Source organism: Dinoponera quadriceps, unplaced genomic scaffold (genome assembly GCF_001313825.1).
Source record: "Dinoponera quadriceps isolate SergipeBrazil2010 unplaced genomic scaffold, ASM131382v1 scaffold1850, whole genome shotgun sequence".
NCBI classification, from domain to species: Eukaryota; Metazoa; Arthropoda; class Insecta; order Hymenoptera; family Formicidae; genus Dinoponera; species Dinoponera quadriceps.
This window is the reverse complement of record NW_014556042.1, coordinates 862,339-885,812: the sequence shown is the minus strand read 5'-3', so window position 1 is coordinate 885,812 and position 23,474 is coordinate 862,339. Positions and strand designations below refer to the sequence as shown.

Sequence of the window (23,474 nt, the reverse complement as noted above, 5' to 3'; positions counted from 1 at the left end):
TTATAATCTGGTTCTTAATATTCCAAAGATAATAACAAATCTATTATAAATTTATAATCCTCTTTATACACGAAACTAAATAATAAAATAATATTTTAAGAATGGAAACCATACTAAATAGAACTTGGATTTTAAAATTTTACTTTTATTACCACCGATTATCTCGTCATTTCGTTTGGCAAATTAGGCAATGATTTATTTGCTACAGTTTTCCCTGAATCCTGTAAATAAATTTTCGTCAGGTGCTACACGTAAACTTAGTTTTTCGATTTTCTCCTCTCGGACAAAATCCAGTCGAACAGCAAAAAATTATGAAGTAAAATTACACTATAATTTTGTGATATAGAAGTGACACCGTGTATAAAGATAGAAATGATAAACGTGAACACACGATAATACCAAGGTTAAATGCGAAAAACTAGGATATTTAGAATATCTCGCTTGTCCATGGGAGAGTTAATAATGATAAATGAATATAAAGGCATATACGTGACATCTGGTGCACATTTAATCGTGAATGCTTCCAGTTATGATCGTAACGCACTCCCGCATCCCGGTGTATTCCATCTTACGCGATTAAGGCAACGGTTAATTTACGGAGTCCGCGGGACGGACGTGCTGCGGTCTAGAGGCTCGATGAAACACATCGAGCAAATATCCACAATCTCCGACCGTCGTTCCCGAGATTGTCCTAAGCGACATCGTCGCGCATCTTTACGAGGGACATTTGCGTCTCGGCTGAAATTCCACGGAGATAAAATCGTTAGGAATTATTGCTACTGTCGCCGCGGTCGCCGAGTTCCCTGTCAGCCGCATAGGCACGAGTTATAGCGCAGCCACCTACGCGTGGAATCCAAAACGACGCCACTGCCTACGGTGGTCCCCGAACGCGAACGATATCGACGACGCGATGATTTATGTAGACGCTGTCGCTGTAATACAGCCATCAGACCATAAGATGATGGTCCGTGATTTCGAGTGATAGGCTAGACGTAAAATCGCTTACAATCATTCATTACGTACGTTACGATGAGCAGAGAGGTAAGATTTACCGCCTGCGTACCTCGGACGGAAATTGCAACACGCGGTATCGATGTGAGGAAAAATGCCGACCCGAGAGACGCGCGTTGCTTCTCCCTGCGCGTTCTCACGAGCCGTAAAAGCGTCATTCTTGATTTAGACACGCGGAAAAATTTAATTGTTCCACGCATGCAAGAGAGGCGAACGGCGACTTCGGGAAGACGGATATCTTCGAGAGGTGGTTACGGACGTTTAGAAAAAAAACATCGATGCAGGAATGCGCTACGATCGCAATTGGGAATATTTATGATTAGACGTGTATCAGACGTCATGTATATATATATATATATGCCTTTATATGTATAATATTTATTTATCATTGTTAAAAAATAATTCGTTCAGCTCGTTATACTTAAATTAATTTATGCGCAAGACAAGATTTCATTAATAAAAATTACTTTTATTACGCAAAATATGTATAAATAGAAGGGCGAAAATTTATTTGGTTGACTCTTAAATCAGATTATTCTCTTTTCTTAACTACCACGTTTCCCCAATTTTAATAAAACTCAATCATCTATATTCCAAAGGGAACATTTCGTGATTTCTTTCCCATCGTTTCTCTCTAAGTATACATAAACGGTTACTATTATTATTTTTATTACAAACGAAACGTGCGCTGCCAACATGCCCTTCATGCCTATATATATTTGCTCTACTCTCCGTATCAAAAAATATTGTTCGGTTTATTTGATTTCTGCCGAAGGTCGCGAGATACACACCGCGTACGCGCCTTGAACTTAAACGTTCCGAATCTTGACACCACAATTGCACGAATATCACAGGATTGATCAGATAGTTAAATTCTCGCGCGAGATTCTTTTTTTTTTTTTATTTGACGTACTCGCTAACGATGTTTCGATAAGCAGCAACAGCAGGTATTCTGATATGAATGATCTCGGCGGCGACCCAGCGAGGCCCGACGATAAGAAAGGCGAAGGTAGGCCGAGAACAGGCAGAACAGTCCCGAGGAACTCGAAGACCGCGAAATAACACGGAGTGCCATATAGGCCCGCGGGAACGAAGACAATCTTGTCGGGGACAGGGGGGACGGGGTCAGGGGGGGCCGGGAGGTAGCATCGTGGAAGCAAACAAGATGTAAAAATCAGGGGGGCCCCATTGGGTCGCGGCTCACGTTTTCGCAAGAAACCGTGGCGTGCCGTCGACACATGTAGCCCATCATAGGCCGCGATTTATAGCGGCGTAACGCCGCGGCAAAAAACCTCCGGTGTCGCCATATAAGACGCGCCCCTCTGCGCCGCGCGCACCGGACAGGTATTGATTGAATTTATCCTGTAAACCGCTCGACATCACGTCGAATTCGCGTTGCGCGAGTGAAAATATCCGGACCGCGCGTTTTCCTGCCGGAGAACCTCGCTCGGATGCGCCGATGAAGATAAGATTGGGAAGCAGCGCGTTGTTGACCAAAGATCGAGCGACCGGGATTGCGCGCTGTTCGTCGATCCCGAGTCGAAATTTTAGTTCTACATTAAGTTCTATATTAGTCCATATTCTGAACTCACTTTTATCGATAAAGTGAATTCAGAATATGGATCTAAGTCTCTCGTTTTCTCCACATTGTAGACTTAATATGGAATTAAAAATTCCCCTCCCCCCTCCTCCCCCCGGGAGGATCTAAATTCGCTTTGTAACGTCAAAGTAGCTCCGTTAATACTCTGTATTAGTACTTTGACGCTACAAATAGGAAGTTATTTCCGTCCTCTCCACTTAAAAGCTTAATATAGAACTAAGTAGACTTAATGTAGGACTAAAATTTCGATTCGGATACCTGTCGCCAAATGAAGTACCGACCTCGGTATACGTGCATAATATAATGCGCATAATGCAATCAGTCGGCGCAGAAGACCCGAAATTTGTTACGGATCTGTGCTCCGCTGCGCGGAGGCCGCTTTGCGGCTCCGCGTCCTTTTCAGCGCTCCGCATTTTGCCTTCTGTTGGAACTTCAGTTATAACTGAATCATGAAGATGAAATGCAAACCGGCGAAGAGCTGCAGAGTCATTTCGCGGGATAGGGTGCGGAGCCCGTAACTAATTTTGGACTTCTTTCGCTGATTGGTCGCCTCATTGGCGGGATAGCCGGCGAAAGATGATTATTTGCATACTAAGTGTGTACATGTGGTTGTACATGTGTGTGTGTGTGTGCGGTGCGCGTTGTATGATCAGGCCTCGACAGTTCTCGCGTTACAAATTCTGTTACTGCTAATTCTATCACGTGTCATTAACGCCTGCGTGTATCGAACTCCGTTATTTCCATGCCGCAGTTTGAAGTCTAAAGTGGTTCGCATGATCTCGCCGAATTGACGTATGAAAATTATCCGACGTCCTCTTCCTGCGTTTCGAAGGCGCGAAACGCGAAACGGGACCGACGGCGATTTACATTTCTCAATCACTTCCACTTTCATCTCGCCGAATGTCGAATTGAATTAACTCATGGCCGGGCGCACGCGATCCGTCACCGACGGCACACACCGGTNCCCCCCCCCCCCCTTTCCTTCTTCCTTCTTTTTTTCTCTCACAGCCCGAATAATTTCGGATGCGCTTCGTCGGATGCAATCTGCGAGAGGAAGAGACACAGTGTTGCGCGCCCGATGCGCGCCGGGGTCTCGCGAGATTCGCAGTTTACCGAGCAATTAGGCTGTGGGGCTCGCTTTTGCCGAGCCACGGTGTGCGCGCCGACGACGAGGAGGTGGAGGAGGATGCAGGAGGCACGGGAGAGAAAGGCGCGAGAGAAAGGGGAGAAGACGAGAGCGAAGGAGCGAGAAGGCGAGAGACGGAGGTAGGCGAGGGTACACCAATGCGGTAGGTGGCTCTCGGCGGCGAAATGATTACAGACCGCGAACGCACTCACTACCAGCTATAATATCGAGTACAAACGCAGACAAAAGTATCCCTCGTCCGTTCTGCGAAAGCCGGGAAAGCGCGGCCCGCGCCGATCCGACACGCTAAATCCCGCTAAATCCGGCCGCCTTACTTAGCATACGCGCAACGATCGCTCTCGCGACATTTAAATTTAAATGTCGTGCGTCGAGAGCTAGCGCTGCGTTTCTTGACCCGTCGACAAAAGCCTCGGTTCATTATACGTATTAATTGACGGCGTCGTATATTTTTATCGAAATCACATCGGGTGCGCGCGCGCGGACCGAACGCCCGGCCATGCGAATACATTAAGAGCGTCTTTCTCACGGGCGAAATCGCGATTAGCAATTCACAGCGTGGATTGATAACTTGTTCTTAATAATACGCCCGTGTGCGGAAACGCCGAGGCATTAAGAGAGCTTCGTACGCCGAGTGTCTGCGTGTCTCCCTTTCCCCTCTCGCCCCCTCCCTCTCTTCTTCCGTAAGTCCCCACGGAGAAGCTCGCTATCGCACTGTCCGTATCTCTACGTTCGAATTAGCGCGCGTCCCGATATATTTATACAAATTAACGCTAAATCTTACGGCCTGAATTTTACGCATGAATTTGCATGATTTCGTATTTTTGGCACAATTAATATGCATGTCTCCGCGAACGGGTGCGTCGTGTCGGTGCGAAACCGGCGCGATCTCGCGTCCACGTGTTCCCCGGGTGTATGCGTTGTCGGTTGCCTCGCTCGAAAATCCATATATGACCGAGTTACATTTCACGATTTATATTTCCAGCACGACGGGGCCGACGATTCGACAACGCGCTGCGGCTCTACGTGTAATCCGGAAACGGCCGTTTAGACCGTTAGGCGATCGACAGCGACTTCTTTTTGCTTTCGTCCTTTAATCGCTTTTCTCTCTCTCTCTCTCTCTCTCTCTCGTTTCTTCGTCCAAAGCCCCTCCGATCTCTTTATCCGCGGATACGACGACGAGTACGGAGAGAGGAGCGCATTACCGTGCCCGGCCGATAGCGATCTACGCTTCCCCCGTGCGCTCGGCGGAGATGAAATCTCGAGGATCCATACGAGAGGACAAAGAAGATAGCGAGAGAGGCGAGAGCGGCGGCGAGAAGAGCGGAGGAAACTGGTCCGCGCTCACACGACGACGATGAGGACGGAAAGGTGAAAGGTCGAGAGCCTCGTCGTCCCCGCCGGTACTTGCGAGCGAGACACCGCGGATTATCACGGAAGGCGGGGAGGGGAAGGTCTGAACCCTAATAAACCTATAAATCTATCAGGTCAATCGACGAAACGAAATGAAAGTCCTCTCGAGCGTCTTTCGCGGACGATCCACGCAGGAAGTAATCGATCATCTGCCATGCGTGTTAATTGCGTGCTTGCCTAAGGCTCGTATTATATGTATATTTATAGCTCGTATTACAGTCGTTACTTAAAACTTGTCTCGCGCAAGATACTCGGAGATCTCAATTTAGATTTGAATATTTTTCCTTTTTTAATTGAGAATCATATAATATATATGTGATATTATATGTATAAACGCGATTCAGCTTAAAAAAGAACTCGCGTCTGACTCTAAATTAAAATCTGAATACCTCACCCGAGGCAAATAAGGACCATTAACACGGGTCTAAGAATGTATAGAGTGTATCTTGTGTACAGTTGGATGTGGCAAACGCAAGAGAAGAGACCGTCACTTCCTGAAGTATATAATTAAACGTTCTCTAATATATGTTTTATGCACCGTTAGGTGTCCTCTGCAGCGTGGAACGTAATCGCGAAAGGAAGCTGTCCACTCGCGTAAAATTGATATCCAACGGTTACTTGATAATACCGACGCGAGGGAGAGAAAGGGAGAAAGAAAGAGAAGGAAAACAACATTACGATCGATCTTCGAGTCGCGCGACGTAATTTATCGCAGACAATTCGTCTGTAATAATTTTCTAGCGAGCCTCGACAGCGCGACGCCGCATCGCCGCGCATCGTCGTCGAATAGCCTCTCTCTCTCTCTCTCTCTCCCTTTCTCCCTCTTTATCTCTCGGATCTGCCGCGATTGCAAAAACGGATTCTCGTTTCCGACGATGTTATTATCCGCGAGTGGCTTTCTCGGCGAGCTTGATTAACACGTCAAGGCGTTATGGATGCCGCGCGCTCTCGCTCTTTTTCGCCTCTTGCCAAGTGTCATATAAATGTTATGGATGCCGCGCGTCCACGTGACACCCGTTCGGATTTGTGGAATTTCTAACGGCCGTTGCGACCGTGTTTACTCCTTAACGGCCACAAAGTATAGTAATAACGCATGAGAGGTGCGTAAGGTGGGGCACCCGTTGCGCGATGTATACTCGCAGTGTGCACGGATGTATTATACGTGTTGTGGAAATCGGAAATTATGCGCAGCGCATACGTTAAAGCGCGTATTTTCGCAGATGATTTCGCGGAAAACTCGTCGATCGACCGACCGACTGCGAAGCACCCGAAGCGCGAGAATTTCGCGTAGTGCCTTGTGAAATCCCCGTAAAAGACAGAAACAGTTAACGCGGAAGATTCTGCCGTTTGAGTTGACTCTCAGCTAACATCCTCCATCACAAAGATTACATAGAAAAATACATACTGCATTCAAGTAAATATTACTTGTTTTAAGCATTTTTTTTCTCATAAGTTTGTATATTCGCAAATGTATATATTCAAAATATATTTTGAATTTTACCAAGTTTAATTATTAGTACTTCAATTAAACATATTCGATTAAAATGTACAGTTAAAAATATTAAAACGTTAAAACTAAAATTTCGGTTTACTTATGCCAATTTAACCGAATTTAACTTATCTTTGATAAAATTTATAATATACCTGAAAGGAAAACAAAATTCTTCTTTTAAGTAAGGTAAAAATACCAATGGCTGAACGCGTACCTGAACATTCTTGTGGTTTTGATCTTTAAATACAAATATTTAATCTCTCTAAATAAAATATTTATATATACTCAATGTAAGTATATGTATTATATACGAGGGTGAATCAAATATAAACCGGAATTATTTTTATACTCGCAGTGAGGCGAACGGAGGCCAGGCTTCTGAGCGTTATAGGTGGGGATGCCTGACGGAGATCCCCCCCTACGCGATCTCTCATTAGCGCTCCGTTAATCAGTATCACAATGTCAGAGCGGGAGGTACCCTCGTCCGTTGCACAACGAATTATTATTAAATTCCTCACTGCAGAAGGCGTAAAACCGTCGGACGTATTGAGAAGGCTTGAAGCACAGTTTGGGGACAATACGCTTAAGAAGACTGAAACGAGTGGCACAAACAATTTTTAGAAGGACGAGAAACTGTTGAAAATGAGGGGCACCGACGTCGCCCGAGGACAGAGGAGAATATTCGCCTAGTTGGCAGCCTTATCGAGGGTGACCGTCGATTAACGGTCGCTGAAATTGCTTCTGAGGTCGGAATAAACTTCGGCAGTGCTCAGGCAATCATTACTGACGACCTTGGGTTTCGAAATGTGTCCGCCAGATGGGTCCCTCGTCTTCTCACCGAAAATCAGAAACGGCACCGTTTGGAGGTGTGCGAACGGCTATTGACACGCTATCAGGCCGAAGGGGAAGCTTTTTTGCACCGAATCGTGACTTGCAACGAAACTTGGGTGCACCACTACACACCGGAATCCAAAGAAGCCAGTATGGAATGGCGAAAGAAAAGTGAATCTGCACCGGTCAAAGCCAAAATTCGGCTCTCAGCTGAAAAAGTTCTTGCAACTGTATTTTTTGACTTTAAAGGTATTTCGCACGTCGATTTTCTTCACGAACGTCGTACTGTGAACGCCGCATACTGCTGCCAACTTTTGGACGAAGCAAAACGCGAATATCGTCGGAAAAGACGCGGATTTTCAATCCGAGACGTTATCCTGCTTCACGATAATGCCCGGCTCCATACAGCTGCCGTAACTCGTCAAAAAATTGAAGAACTGGTCTGGACTACACTGGAACACCCTCCCTACAGTCCGGACTTATCGCCCTGCGATTATCATTTGTTTGGACCACCACAAAGAAGCACTTAGAGGACAAAGATTTGACAACGATGCTTCTGTCGAATCCTTCGTGAGCGATTGGCTGCTGTCACAACCGCCTTCATTTTATGATAGCGGAATTAAAAAACTGGTTACCCGTTGAGAAAAATGTGTTTCGAAGTCCGGGGATTATGTAGAAAAATAGTTATGTATGTTAGTTTTCATGATGCTTCAATTAAACAAAAAAATAATTCCGGTTTATATTTGATTCACCTTCGTATATTATATTTTGGAAATTGGAATATTCATATTTAAAGACCGAAATAACAAGAATGTCCAGAGTTAGGTAGTACGCGTTCAGGTATTGGTACTTTTACATTAAATGACAAAGAAATCTTTAATATTTGTAATGTGCATATATATTTTAATATTATTTTCAATAAAATATTCTTTGTTCAAGATATCCATTTGTTAAAAGGAGGGAAACAAAATGAACAATTGCTTTTCTTCGTAGTGTAATATTACCCTCTGTGTACTTCTCTCGAGGTATCTACCTACGTAGAATAGGTACAGTTAACACATTGAACGCCACGTTGATCACCGGGTAACGAGCGGTGCTGTGATACCACCGCGTCTCATTAGGCCACTTATCAAGTATAATTAATTGAAAATTGGATTTTACGGCCAATAAAAAGCCAATAAAACGAGATAAAAGACGGACCTACACACACGCGCGTCACATATTTGCTTGCTGTATCATTCAAATTCAGTTATTAATTAAGCTCTCGTACGACTGTCGTTAATTACGACACGACGGTCACCGGTATTAATCGTCCGCTGGGTACATTGTCGGCACGAATGCGTCGCACTCGGCGATAGGAAATTGAATCGGGAACGAGAGTCACAAAGAGGGGTAACACGCGGGGTATTAGCGCAGACGATACGAATCTATTTGCAACTAGACACGCCGGTGTTAGATAGGCGAGCGCACACCTCGGGGAGCATCATCGTATTAACCGGCGGTCGGAACGGACGAAATTCCCCTCCGCCGTCGCGCGCATTACGAGCGTCTCGTGTTGCTTTACGTTAACAACGAAACATGTCTCTGGGCGTCGGAGCGTACGCGTTACAGCCTGATGAAAATAACGCGCTCGCTCTCTCACTTTCTCGCACGGTTTTACCCCCTTCCCCCCACCCATGAGGCCCTCTTTCTCTTCTTTGCGCGCCGCGTGTACTTCTTTTAGTTTTACTAAGTGGCCATATGGGGACATTCGACATAATGGGGTGGGAGCGGCTCGAGCGAAAAAGCTCGGCTTACAATCGCCTCGACGAGATCTAAAAGAGCCGCAGGGGAGCGAGAACTGGTACGAGAAGGTCCATTATCAGGTTGCAAAACATACATCTGGCCGGTGAGGGCACGTGCCCGGGGCCTTCGGACGAAGGGCACGCCCCCTAAGACCCCCCCGGTCCCCCGGCCGGCCGTCCGTCCGTCCGTCCGCGCGCCGTCGCCGCGCTCTGGCCCTTCTAACCCCACGACGACTTCGAGCCTTCGCGCCCTCGTGCACTCGATCTATGCGATCGTTCGCACTCGAGAACGAGGTGTTAATGCGCCTCGCCGTGAGCACCGCGGGTGTCTAGGCTACACGGTCTCGAGTGATGACGGGACAATATCTGTGTATTTATCGAGCTTGTAATCATTCGTTGCACGTATACAAAGTGTCTGAATTCACAGGATAGATTCTACATATAAAAAATCAGTAAAACAGTTTTAATAAATATGTTAGTAAATATGTCTTCAAATATTTCGTTTCTTAGATATAGCCGCTGCAATCTGAGTTTCAAAGATACATATTTTATTCGTTGAAAAGATTTTTCCGTTAAAGATATTAGTTTAAAAGATTAAATATATTAGTTAGATATATTAGCTTAAAAGATATATATTTTATTCGTGTGTTTTGCAAATAAATAATAAATAGACATATACTGTTATAAAAATTGTTTAAAATGTCTATCTCTCTTATCATGATGTCAAAGGGAAATAATAGGTTTCTTTAATTTTATCCGCGATAAAAAGCAATAATATATCAAGGTTACAGTGAATATTCTTCGGTTAATATTTAAAAACATCAGAATTGATAGGTATTTCTTTAAAAACATGTAAAAAATGGGCAAAAAAGGTGAAAAAGTGTTGTATTACATTTTTAACTCGCTTATCGCGATAAATTCTTTTCCATCTTCGTTGTCATGCTCTGAAGGCTACATCTCAAAAATCAAGCTTTTGCCAACATATACTTACTAAGACTTTTTTATTTATTTTTCACACAGAATCTGTCCTGTAAGTTTGTCGATAAGAGCTCAGATATAACCTATATATTTGATTATATATTACAATTCGTTACATGTTCACGTTAGATATCCGAAGATTCGTGAAATAAGCTCGCACGAGATGGATCGTATCATTATACTCGTCTGGAATACTTTATGCAGAAAATATTTTACAATATTCTTCCTTCATTATTTTATTCAAATTGATTCAATTTAATCTTCATTCAATCAATCAAATTGATTCAATTTAAAATCGATGTCTATATAAATGGTATAATTTTTATATAACTCACGCGCATGCCGTGACTTTTTTGTCGGCCGGTGATATATTTTATCTAAATTCGTAAGTTCAACGAGCAAAAAAATTTTATAGGATTTTCGTTCGATCGTATGCTGATGACTATATTTAACCAAGCTAAAAGAGAAGCGAAGAATCGTTACGAGAAATATAACCCATTCGGGACAACATGCTTTTCGGCCAGATAAGAGACCATGATGTCGTTTTTAAATTAGCTCTACGCCGATCGAATCCACGGCTTATCTCGAAGGTGTCGTTCGCTCGACGATTATCGCGATGACGCATTGCGATGACGAGATGACGGCCTTATTACTTAATCTACCGAGTGTTACGGGACGTATCGAGCTCATGTTGGCTCAAGCAAATTGACAGATTTGTCACTCGCGATCTTAACGGCCGCGATCGGCCCTCTTTCTCTTTCTCTCTCTCTCTCTCCTCCTCGTTCCCTTTCTCTCTCGTTGTCCCTGCTGAAACTCGTCTCCAGTAAATCTATACCGGTTATCGGGGACGACCACGGGACAATAGTCAACCTCTCGAGCACAGAACAAACACGTTTTTGTTGTTATATGTCTTAATTTTTTACATCGAGTTTTCGGGTCTACTATAACCGTGAAAGCCCTCGTTTCTCTCCCGCTTATTTCGAACCACAAGATTCCGATAGTCTACTTATTTTTATGGAGGAGTCTTTTCTGTAGCAAACTCTATTTCAAAGAAGACTTAAATTTCATTTTTCAACACAGGTAGTATTCGGATAGGACTCGGTTGTTGAATTCCATTCGATATCGAACGGCTCAAAATAATATACGAACACATTGTGCAGCTGTATCATTATTGTTCGCCAAATATCGATTCTTCATTTGCGAATTCGATCGATTAATGCACTTACCCCTGTCAACGATCTTGCCAAAGAGATTTTTCCCTCTGAGGAAATTCTTCGTCGAGCAATTCCATCGTCGATTGCGAAATTGGTACTGGCATTCGTTAATGGCTTGACTCGCGCCTCTGGCCACTGCCATCAGCACCCCTGGATTTTCCCTAGCCAGCCGCCTCTGTTTTCTCCTAAGAGTCCCGTAAAGCGAGGGCTCCATAGGCAAGGCAGCCGGTGACATCGGCAAAAAATTGTTGGGCTCGCCGGCTTTAGCTATGCCCCTGAAAGCGAAAGAATGTTGTCGTATTGTATTATGTCCTGGCAATAAAACTTGTGGTAAGGGGATTAACAGTGTCAGCACCTGAAAGGATTACAAGGGCCCGCAATAGCGAGTAGTCGATAATAAAACGGACACCTGTAAGGACAAAAGGAAAATTGAGTAAACAGAAGAGGGAAGGATTGCAAAGGATGGACAAATTATATATATATATATATCTCTTGTTCTGTCGCCATGAAAATTCTGCGAGGTACGAAAAAAAGAAAACACAAAGTATCTCTACAAGAGAGCGGATTAACAGAGCCCTTCTTGAGAATCAAGAAGCTTCCGAGAGTGGTATCGACTGCAGTTAAGTCCGTATCCCATTTTGGGACGACACCGGAGGTCGACTACGGCGACGACCACGACGACGACGTCGAGAGACGGGATCTCGCTTGCACCGGATAAAGAAGCAAAATAGGATCGGCCGACGTTTAAGAAGATGGTCTTCGACGAGCTGATCGTCGACGCGGCAGACGTTGGCGCGTTAAGGACGTGTTTTCAAGCAGGGATCGTGTTAATGAAGAGCCTCCGAGTAAAATTATTCCCGCGATCCACAGACCACGCGGCGCTCTCGGTGCTCCCGCTCGCCGGCCGGGGGAAGGTAATCCCGATTGTATATCCCCGACACGGGCGTTAAAGCGCACATAGTACGCGCGCTTTCGTGAAATTATCAATTAATATGCAGCCACGTTCGTTCGGTCCGACGGTCAAGCTAGCTCCGGCCGCAGCCGAGCTTTAATGCAACGCGATCGCCAGTAAATTCCCTTAATGAGCTCTTCTGTGTCGGTTTCGGCGAGCGCGGCGCGTCGTTATCGTGCGTGTCGCGTATTACATAGCTGCCGTAACACAACGTAACGCAACGTACGCGCATGCGAGGCATCGGGGAGCGATATCGCGCGAATAAATTTTAATTACGCGGCAATTCCACCTTACGATAATGCGCCTCGTCATCCGCCGCGATTGCGTTTGTCCTATCCGCAGAGCGCGACAGCTGATCGATCCGCGGGGCAAGTCGTTTCTAATTTATTAAGTGGAGCTCTGGGGGCTGCGTGCTGTACATATGTTTATTGACAACTGACCGGCTCGGTGTGTGTCGTTGCGCAGCTATTTTATGATATGATTGCACCTGCGCGACGACACTAATCGAACCGACAGACGTCAGTAGATGTGTACGGAACAGCAGCCCTGATTCGTACAACCTATGAGTTTTACTCGTGTTCTGCGATTTCTCCGATGAAAATTGATTGTGTGATTTTCCCTCAGATCTTCTTGATTTACGCTTTTGTACACCGTGAAAAAACTTCATCAATTCAAAACATATTTTTACACATATAAGCAAAAATATATAATCTTATATGAAAATAAGTCTTGCTTACACACATAAAGAAATTCTATATAGTTCCATTAAAAATATCATATTCTTGTTATTCAAAGATAATTTCCGAACTGAGACAAAAAATTGGACAGAAAGAACGCTATCTTTAAACTAATATAATTCTTAGTTCGTAGGTATCGTTTTTTCCATTCAAAATTCTCTCCTTTCAACTCACGAAAATTATTCTTAAATAACACAACAATATGATATTTTTAGAACCACATAGAACTTCTTTATGTAAGCGAGGTTTATCTTTATATAAGATTATATGTTCTTATTTATATATGAGAATAAGAGACTTGAATTGATACTAATTTTTTTCATACATGCATACATTTTAGCCGGAAAGAATCTGCACGGTCTCATAACTCAAGGAAATGACGTGTTCGAGTGAGATTCAGGATAATATTACTGAATTTTGCGGAACGCGTGCTCGCGAAACGGTGCCGTAACCTGTGGGTGCTTGAGCGTGCGATTTAAACGGCGGTCATCACCGCGAAACGCCGATTTCGCGCGCAAAAAGGTGCGCTTTCGAGAGGGAGCAGGGGAGCGCGAGAGAACGAGAGAACAAGGAGCGACGAAGGTGGATTAGCACGAAAGACGAAACTGGTTCAGCAGTTTCGATCAACGGTAGCTCGTCGTGTGTATATATTGTATATATAGGGTGTATCAGAGTCCGCGAGCCCGTTATAGAACCTTTAATAGCCAATTTTTCGAGAAACCGAGGAAAATTCGATTGAACTCGTCGGCTTCCACGCAGCTTCAAATCTGCAACTCTAAGCATTTTATTAAGATTTAAGTCGAGATTCCCTCTTCTAACAGGGGCAACTCGCAAATCAACCGAAACGTAAGATTTCGACATATTTATTTTTAATTTATCGTACAATTTTAATTACTTCTAGTTGGGAAACTTTGAACGTTATTCTGCACTGATCGTACGGGGATTCTTAAATCGGTGGTTTGTAGTATCGGTAGTTCGGAGAAAGTGACCGACTTTCGATACACCCTGTATGTATATAAATCAAGCTGCCGCGCGAGTCCAGCCTGCGAAAGAATTCGCGTCCCGATCGATCGAGCATCGCGCAGAAAAACGTTTAAATGCGCTCACGGTGTGCCCTTCGTGGGAAGAAGGATGCGCGGTCCTCGAAGAAACGCCGGACCGCGCAAAATGCATACTGATCGAGGGCGGTAAGAACCGCGTGGTAACCCGTACGAATCTCCGACCGAAAAGTCGCGGAACAATTCGCGATTCACGGCTAAGGCACGATTTTGAGCCAAGGCAGAGCTGCGTCCTTCGTCTTTCGACGCATTGTTTGATATTGTTTCTCATATATGCTCCCTCCATTTCGACATTTCGTTGCGAACTTTATATTCTCGTCCGAAGAAAGCGGGCGATCGTTGATGTGTAGCATCATCTCGAGTATCATCGATCGTGAACCTTCATCGTCTTCGAACGGACACCCGAGCTGCAAATCTAAAATGAAACGACATCGGCAACGATTGCGAAACGCGATGCGAGCACGTAGCGCCGTAAAATGTCGATACGACGCGCGCGCGCGCGCGAGAGAGAGAGAGAGAGAGAGAGCTCCTCTCACGAGAGAGGAACTCGCTGGAGCCCAAACAGGGTCGTAAACGTCCGTGGCCGATTTGCTCCGCGTGAAAAAGCGTCGAACGCGTTGGATATTTGTTCTTCTTTAACGAGGGGACCGGGACGCTCGCTAGCTCGCTCGCGCGACCCTTATTTAAAATAGCTCACGCGCGCTGGGATCGGATCAGTCGTCGCCCGGCATAATAAACAGGTGATCACTGTCGCCGCGGGTCCGTCGACACTCCGCGATCCCGGGCGGAAATCGAGGAGTGCTCTGACAGAAACCGGGGCCGCGTGGCGGCCACAAACGCGAAATCGCTGTCAGCCGACCGTCACCGAGATCTCTCGTTGACACTCCGAGCGGGCTAAACAAACTTGCGCGAGTAGCGCGAGGTGGCAGGCGCACGTGGCCCGGGGGAAAAGGAGAAGATTGTTCCCTGATACTGGCCTTGTTGGATTATTGTGTCAGGGTCGGGAGCGTAGCGATCGATCTTCGCCAAAGAAACTTGTAACAAACTCATAACGGAAGGAATAACAGTATTATTTGCTCTAATTACGTACAGTCACGCACAGTCGGCGTCGTGTATGCTGTACCGCTCCTTAGATTGGAACTTTTTACTATCACACGATTTTACCCTCTCACCTGTGCATAGTAAAAAATTTGATGTGAAATTTAACACATTTCACACACTCCAAACGGTCCAAAATTTGTGTGTTGATTTAACACAAAATGAATAGCACAAATGTCACGTCAAAAATTAGCATAAAATTAATATATTAATCGACACTCAGATATAAAATGTGTTACTTTAACATCTACACATATTGAATATTGATACAACGCAAAATGTTGAGATAACATAAATACGATATGCTAAATTAACACACGAGTACGTGAAAAATTTAACATAAACATTTCAACAAGGACCGATTTTAACACCAATACGAATATTCTTTATTACCTGCCTTTACAGCTGAAACTGTTATAATTACAGTCATTGTAATCCTATCAAGTTATAATTAAATATAATTACAGTTATTCATGCGATTTTCAATCTTACGGCTTATGCATAAGACTGAAAACCGTATAATTTTCCGTCCAGAGAATAATACAGCACACATGACGCTGACTGTACGTTGTATCCCGAGCTCGAGCAAGGCAGACGACGGGACGGGGAATCCAACGGCTCCGACGAGAATCGCGAACTACGTGTGTGTGCCCAGTATACGAGCATGACGAGCCCTTCGATTCGTCACAGGCGAGTTCTCCATGAGCTTGCACGCGGCTGGTGCGACGTGTGATGCCGGCTCTGCGTGCAGAATCGGCGGTGCGCCTCCACGATGCACCCGCGCATTCAATAAGCAATGTCCATAAATAAGCCGCGGACCGGTTAAGGATATATCTATTGCTTGCAATTTACGTCCGACTGAAAAGCTCACGGACGACTTCTCCGTTTCTACCACCCTCGCGCACCCTTTACCGCCAGACGACGGTCGAGACGAAAATAATTTATCGCTCTGTGACGGGGTTGAGCGCGGGGGGGAGGGAGGAAGGACTCGGTGGACGATCATTCCAATGCGTTTGTGCAACGATAAAGAAATATAACTTATTATTATTATTATTTACATTATTTTAAAATATTTAAAAGATCGTATTGTTATTATTAATTCGTCGTTATCACGGAATTGTTGCATTTAAGATATTCCGATTCGATGTCTCTTCCTAATTCTCTCTCTCTCTCTCTCTATCTCTCTCTTCGGAGAATCTATACCGGAAGAGAATTCGTGCGACCGCTGACTTTATAAAGCAAATAGACGGTTGACACTGTTTATTAAATCTGGCGGCCGCTATTGACTGATGTATATAGGAATAAGTTTAGATCGCGCGATTCACGTTTCGGCCCGAACGGCGATGGAGCTATCCTTCGCTGCTCTCTAATCGTCGACTGCTGAGAATCGGCCGATCAAATGACCTCGTCACACGATGAAACTATTGTTTGTTTTGTATCGAGATGTAATTTATGAGATCATTATTTATCCTAGAAGAACCAGCGCTATGATTTCAGCGCCGATCGCTTTATCGTGTTTTTCGTGGCTCTCAAATTCGACGGCGAATGAACGTCGTATGTCATAAATTGAAAACGTGTATAAAGTCTAAATAATATTTCGGGAATATGATGATAAAAATAGAAATCAACTACAAAATTTTACAAAAACAGAGCTCTTACCTGAGGCAGTATTTTTCGCGACATAATAATAATACACTGAGAGAAAAAATAATTGAATCAACGAAATTTTGCTTAAGTGAACACAATTTTTCAAGCGCAACGTTTAGTCCACTGAACAAGTCATATAATTCCCGTAATAAGTAATTAGTTGATTCAACGATTGCGATTTGGTCATTATATCGATGTAATATTTTATTGTGCCAACATGTAATTTGTTCAGTGAACATAACATTTTTTTGAAAGAGGATGAGCGCCGTAGATATAATCGCTTTTTCCTCAGTGTAGAATAAAACAAATTGTTTACTAATTTCGTCGCGTTTATTTGTCCGAAAATCTTCGGCACGTTCGCGATACACGACGAACAATTTTATCTTCCCACAATAATATTAATATTTAAATGGCACTTGAACATCCGTGTTTCGGCTCCTCACGGCCCAATATATTCAAATTTCACCATTTTCGGAGCGAGCATATTTAAATTTACAGAAGGAAACGTACAAATTACGCATGATGTCGATGATATGATGATAAATGTAGACATCCCCGATTGGAATCTACAGGCCTACATTAAGATCGACCATAAATAATTAAATCGGTTTGTTAATATTTTTTATCGACGCGCGCGAAGCGAATCTCGATACGCCTTGTAGGCGGTTTTTGCCGGCATCGATGCCCGTCTCTGAATGAAAGCGTTTCCAAGCGTGCATCAAGCGTGTTCCCGTGCCGTCCGCGAAGCGATCCCGACGTACGTCATTTCTAACATGAGCCCGTCCATATCCAGAACGACAACGTCGTGAATCAGGTCGAGACGCCATGAATCAGACGGAGATGTCGCACCGTCGATCGTGCCCGTCGACGTCTTTTTCACTCGGCCGACCGACTTCTCGTCTTTCTCATAGGAGAGCACGCTTGTCACGACGACTATACGTATACACCTCGGCTCCTGATTCTCGTCCCCGAGAGTCGTCCGATGAATCGGCCGCGCGCGCTCTCGAGACTACCGGTTCGCGACGAAAACGACAGACACGAGGTCGCAGCGAACGCCGGGATATCGCGATCGGACGCGCGGCGGACCGACGTTTGTTTGAGGCTCTTCGAAACACGAGTGATTAATCGCGAGGCTCTCGGGCGTTCCTCTCGCGAGATACATCACATATCGCGTGTATCCCGTATTCCCGAGTGCGTTACACGCTAAACGTGCGGTCGGAATCGCGCTCCGGACGGACCTCGACGCCGACGTTCCGCGGTAAATGCGTCGCTCGCGTTGATTACTCTCCATTAAACCGCGTTAGACTCGCGTCTTCTTTCCCTTCTTTTCCTCTTATTAATATTGTAACGCGGATATCTCTCTTCATTCCCGCGCGACGGCGGAGTAATGGCGTCCGATAAAATCGCACGAATACCGTTTCACAAGGCGAGGTGCGAGCGAAGGCAGAAAAACCGCGCGCGAGACTTAATTAACGATCGCGCGAGCGCACGCGGCAAAAGTAATAATCTGCTGCGCTCGCGCGCCTCTTAAAAATCCGGGAAGTCCTCTCGCGCGCGAGCCCGCGCGCCTTATGTCGCCGCGAGGTGTAATTATTACTCGCGCCGGCAATTAATCGTCACCATTAGCGCCGGATGCGGCCACCCACGAGGGCCGATAACGCACGTCGACCGCTGCCACATCGGTCTTTCACTTTCCAACCGTGTTCGTCGCCGGTCTACCGGTCGTCAAGATTATACCTACCGACCGACGAACTGACCGACCGGTCGATCGATCGATCCCGACGTATGTCGATCCCCGACGAATCCGATACGGGTAACAGCTGGCTCGACTCTCTCTCCGCGCTTTCCTTCCACTACACACAGAAAAATGTCACTCTACCGCTGAGAAGAGCAATTACTCATTTTACTTTCCTTCCCTTGAGTAATGGCCATCTTCGGCGAAAGATTTTTTCCTGATAATAGCCTTAAGTGCTTAATGTGCTCGTCATATATTTGAGAAAAATATGCATTCAAGAGAACTCATTCTCATTCGTTATCACGCACACGTGAGAAGAATTTCTTCTCTTTTCAAGAATATTACAAAATTTTCTCGAACAGAAGATACATTTGGTTAGTTTCAATAAACAGCCCATTTTCGTTTAAATTTAATATTCTCGATTGTAGTACTAAACTTAACCAGGATTTAGAATATATTTTGAATAAATCCGAAGCTCGTGGTAAATTCATGATAAGCTCACGATAAGTGATATATTTGGAGATATACAAGCTTGTAAATTATTTACTTGGAATAAATAACATTTACTTATATTCAGTATATATTTTTTTGTACGTACTACCTAATCGTTTATACATCGCATTCGAGTAACGACGAAACGGCTGTTCGGGCATCCGTGTTTTCATCATTAATGAAAAAATGAAAAATGAAATGATGTATTGAAAAGCAAGTTTCCTTAGATCGTTCCAATTTTGAGAATTTTTTGCGGATTTTTACGTATCTAGGTCCGGTTGCACCAGACTCCGACTAAGCTAAGCGACGACTGATTTACAGGGTCACCAAATGAAATTTCTCTTGGGGAAAGAATCGAGAAAGGGGAGTTAGAAATCTCAGTTGCAATGTTGTAAGTTAATCGTCACTTGGATTAATCGAAGTTTGGTGCAACCGGGCCTTAGAGTTTCGGGAAAGTTTCCACTTTCTCGCTTTACTTTCGCGTTTTCGGGGAAGATTTTGATTCGCACTTATCTTAGACAGCGCAAATGCTCGGAACGACGTCACGAATACGTTTAAAGGGTTCCCCAAGTTCTCGAGAATCTTCGAGAGTCTCTCTTGAACTGTTGTTTCGAGTGGTCGCTTCTCACGAATTTTTGCTGAACGTGTCGAACGTGACTTTTCATCGTTCCCACTAGAAACGACTCTACATACACACCTAAATGATAGACACATCCGCGCGTGGCGAGATCGAGGACAAACGTGTTGATTTCTTTTTTCCTCGCGATCGCAGAACGACAAACGTCGCACGAGCGATCCGAGCTGGCACGGGAATTGCAAGGAACGTGTGAATCGTCGTGTCGCGGCGATTCAATTAATTTAGCGGCAATAACAATCGCCGAGTGGAGCGTCGCGCGAGTCCACGGGAAACCGGGCGAGCCGGGCTGATTTATAACCGGCGTTTTATCGTTATGGGTGGATATTCGCCGTGAGACTATCTCCCGGGATAATGTACGAGCGCGAGCGCTCGATCGCGCGCGCGTTATTTATCGTCGGTCTAATGAAGTTAGTCATTATCTAACACGCATCGCGTGCGCGCGCGTGCTCGCTCGCGAGAAAACGCCCGCGAATCGAAATGAGTGGAGTTAGAATTATGATTAATGAATTAATAACGACACACGCGTGGGGCGCACGCGCTCGCACGCGTGCGAGCGAGCCGACCAGCAACGTTGCTACCGCGATTAGCGCGATAAACGCTGGGGCGAGACAGATGTTAATGCGTACGCGCGCGAGTCGGGGTAATTAACGCGCGAAGGTCGGCTCGATTCAGCGGTGGGTAATAGTTTAATTAGGGGAAACCGCGCCGAACACGCCGAGGGAGAAGAAGGAGGGAGAGGTACCGCCGGGAGACGTCCTCCACCTACTCCTCCTCCTCCTCTTCCTCCTCGTGATACGTCCGCGAATATAGCGTGCGTTTGCGTGAAACGTGAAAGCTCCGTCGGAGAGACGTGTTACGTGTGAAACACGTGACGAGGAAACGTGTGATTATAAGATGGGATGGAAAACGAGCGGGTGAGGAGGTGTGTAATTTCGATCGTTCTTTTTTTCCTCAGGAAAATGTGGAAGTTGTGAATATATAATGAACTCGAGTCCCAAGTCGAAATTTTTACGTTCCACGTTAGGTCTAGTTTAGTTCTACATTAATGTCCATTTTCTAAATTCATTTTCGTCAGTGAGAGTGGCTCTAAAAGTGGCTTAGGAACCGCCTGATTGACGGAAAAGCCGCATTTAAGGTTCTTTTATCGATTAAAATTGGAATATGGACCCAAGTCTTCAGAGATCTTCTATTTTGTTCCTTTGATGCTACGGATGGAAAATTATTGGCATTTTCTCCACCTAAAGGCTTAATGTGGAACTAAAACAAAATTTGAAAGGTCTCAACTTCCATTTGTTATGCATTAAAGTCAAAGAACATTTGACGCTACGAATGGAAACTTGTTTCCATTTTCTCCACTTGAAGGACTTAATAGGATAGAATTTAGATTTTCGACACGGGCTCTAACGGAAATGTCCGCATTGAGAATCCACCGCAGGCCGAACGAAATGTTCCGTCCATCGACGTTCGGTTTGAAAGATCGAGTTTATTTTGAGACCCATTGAGGGGAGAAGTGACGGTAAATATCTCGCGATAAATTACCATCCACGACTCGTAAACTTACACGGAATAACTTCTGCTTAAAACTATACGAATCGTTAAGTTTACGGTTGCCGTCTGTGATTTGGGGTTTTCTCTCTCGGGAAACTGGACACACAAAGAATTGTCACGGATGAGTTTTCTTTAAGAATCTTGATGGATCTATGATCGACGAAGAGCGTGAAGATATTCGAGCCCCCGACTTTCACGACGACACACACGAACCTGTCGCACCGGAGGCGGGTCCACGTGGAGAGCCGATGGTGGGCGGGGTGGTGTGATTTTTACTTCCGACGATTCAGTAATCGCGATCGCGATCTTAATTAACGCTCCTCTCGTTGAGAACGCTATGACGTCACCGGGAAAAACTCCTCAGGATCACTAATAACGGGAGCGCGCGCGTGAAAATTCGCTCTCGTCGTCTGTCAAATGTGTTCGAGACTGTCAAAAGCTGTTGCAGACACGACGCACGTGCTTTCGACGGAAGTGGAGCGATCGTTCGCGGTTACAAAGAAACGTACGATGCGATGAAACCCGAACGAAAAAAGACGGGATACGGAAGGGAAGAAGATCCCTCGGCCGGGGAGAGAAAAAAGAATCAAGCTACTTGTTGCGTGGAGACCCTTTTCCCCTTTTCCCCACTTTTCACAGAGGACTATTTCAACGCGTGACGAACACGACACGCGTTGGCCGTTGATCATCGATATTTCGCGCCGAACCACGAAAACGTCCGAGGAACACGTTTCTCAGAGATACCTCTACTGCCCACCGGCGGCCCCTTCGATTATACAGCTCTAGTCGATGACTTTGTCAACAAGTCTATTAAGACGCACGGTGCAAGCATAATTTATTTCGAGAACCTCCGCGCGGTAATGTCCGCGATAAAAAAGTTTTACGGCGCGGCCGTGTTTACAGGCGTGCGCGTTCGTGCGCGCGCGCGCGATGGGACGGCTCGGCGGTACGGCTCAGGGGAATCCGACTTCCCCGCCGAGAGGCGTATTAAAAGCGAAACTCTCCGGGCATCGTCGCCACGGTACTCACCACCACATGGATCCCCTGCCGCGATTCTTGTTCCTGGTGATCTCCGCCTGGGACGCGTGCACCGTCACCGAGAGCGCGGTCAACAACACCAAGAGCCTCATCTTCTACGGCGTGTGTCTCGCGTGTCTCGATCCCGGTAGTGTCCTCCACCACCTCCTCCACCTCCTCCTCCGCGTAAATCCTTTCCCTCTCGTCCTTTATCCCCGATCGGGAGCACCGTGCGCACCAACTATCACTGAACGAACATCTCGTACGGTACCCTGCGTCTCTCTCTCTCTCTCTCTCTCTGTCTCTCTCAATGCTGTCGACGCAAACCCGATCCTTCGAATCGCACTCACAGGGTCGTGCGCATGACCCCGACGCTAATCGCCCGATAAGATCGTCCTGGGATTAAGCGCGATCCTTCCGGGGTGCTCCGATAACGGTCACTGATCACCGCGGCGTCACCCCGACGGAGTTCGGCGGAGCGTGTCGGAAACCGACGGACGTTATCGTGCGTAGACAGACGTATCGTCCTTCTGCGAGCACTTCCGCGCGCACTGTCCTGCAAAGCCGGCTGTCTGTTTCGTGAGAACGAACGGCGCGCGACTCGTCAACGTGTCCCTTGATCCCGACAGACACCGTGACGTCTAGGCTTCCGGAGCTGACTGTGGCCGAGCAACTGACCCGTCTCGACCACGAAAACTCACCCCCCGACAGGTCAGCCCTCGAAGGGTGGGTGTCACCCTTCGAGGACGAGTGAGCGTGCGAGCGGGCGATTAATGGTGGGAAAAAGACACAACCGTCCACTCACAGAAGCTGGAGCTCGGAAGCGTTTTATACCTGCCGGACACCTCTTCCTGGTGGAAGACGCTGTATTCCAGCTGTGTGGTCGCACCAGCTTAGAACCGGGCAAGCCGAGGGCCGCACACTCGGTAACGCCACCGAATGCTGCCCGTCTTTCTCGTCTGTAATCTCTCAGGGGTGGCTTGTACGCGCGCCACGCTCCGCACCTTCCGTTTCGTTCGTCCGTCGACCGTCCTTTCCAACTCTCTGCTTCCTCGACAGGGAGGTCCTCGATGGTGGACGTTTGCG

At 45.9% G+C, this 23,474-nt stretch overlaps 1 protein-coding gene across 1 annotated transcript in view; it reads right to left on the bottom strand.

The window, feature by feature from the left end:
* Positions 1-22,501, bottom strand: part of LOC106746498 (protein Wnt-1) — a 29,035-nt gene extending 6,534 nt beyond the window's left edge. Inside the window, exons 1-2 of the mRNA XM_014623149.1 lie at positions 22,401-22,501; positions 11,480-11,742 (exon numbers count right to left, since the gene is read on the bottom strand). Coding sequence (XP_014478635.1) covers positions 11,480-11,742; positions 22,401-22,501 — 364 coding nt within the window. The remainder of the gene's footprint in view (positions 1-11,479; positions 11,743-22,400) is intronic.
* Between the last annotated feature and the right edge of the window lie 973 nt (positions 22,502-23,474).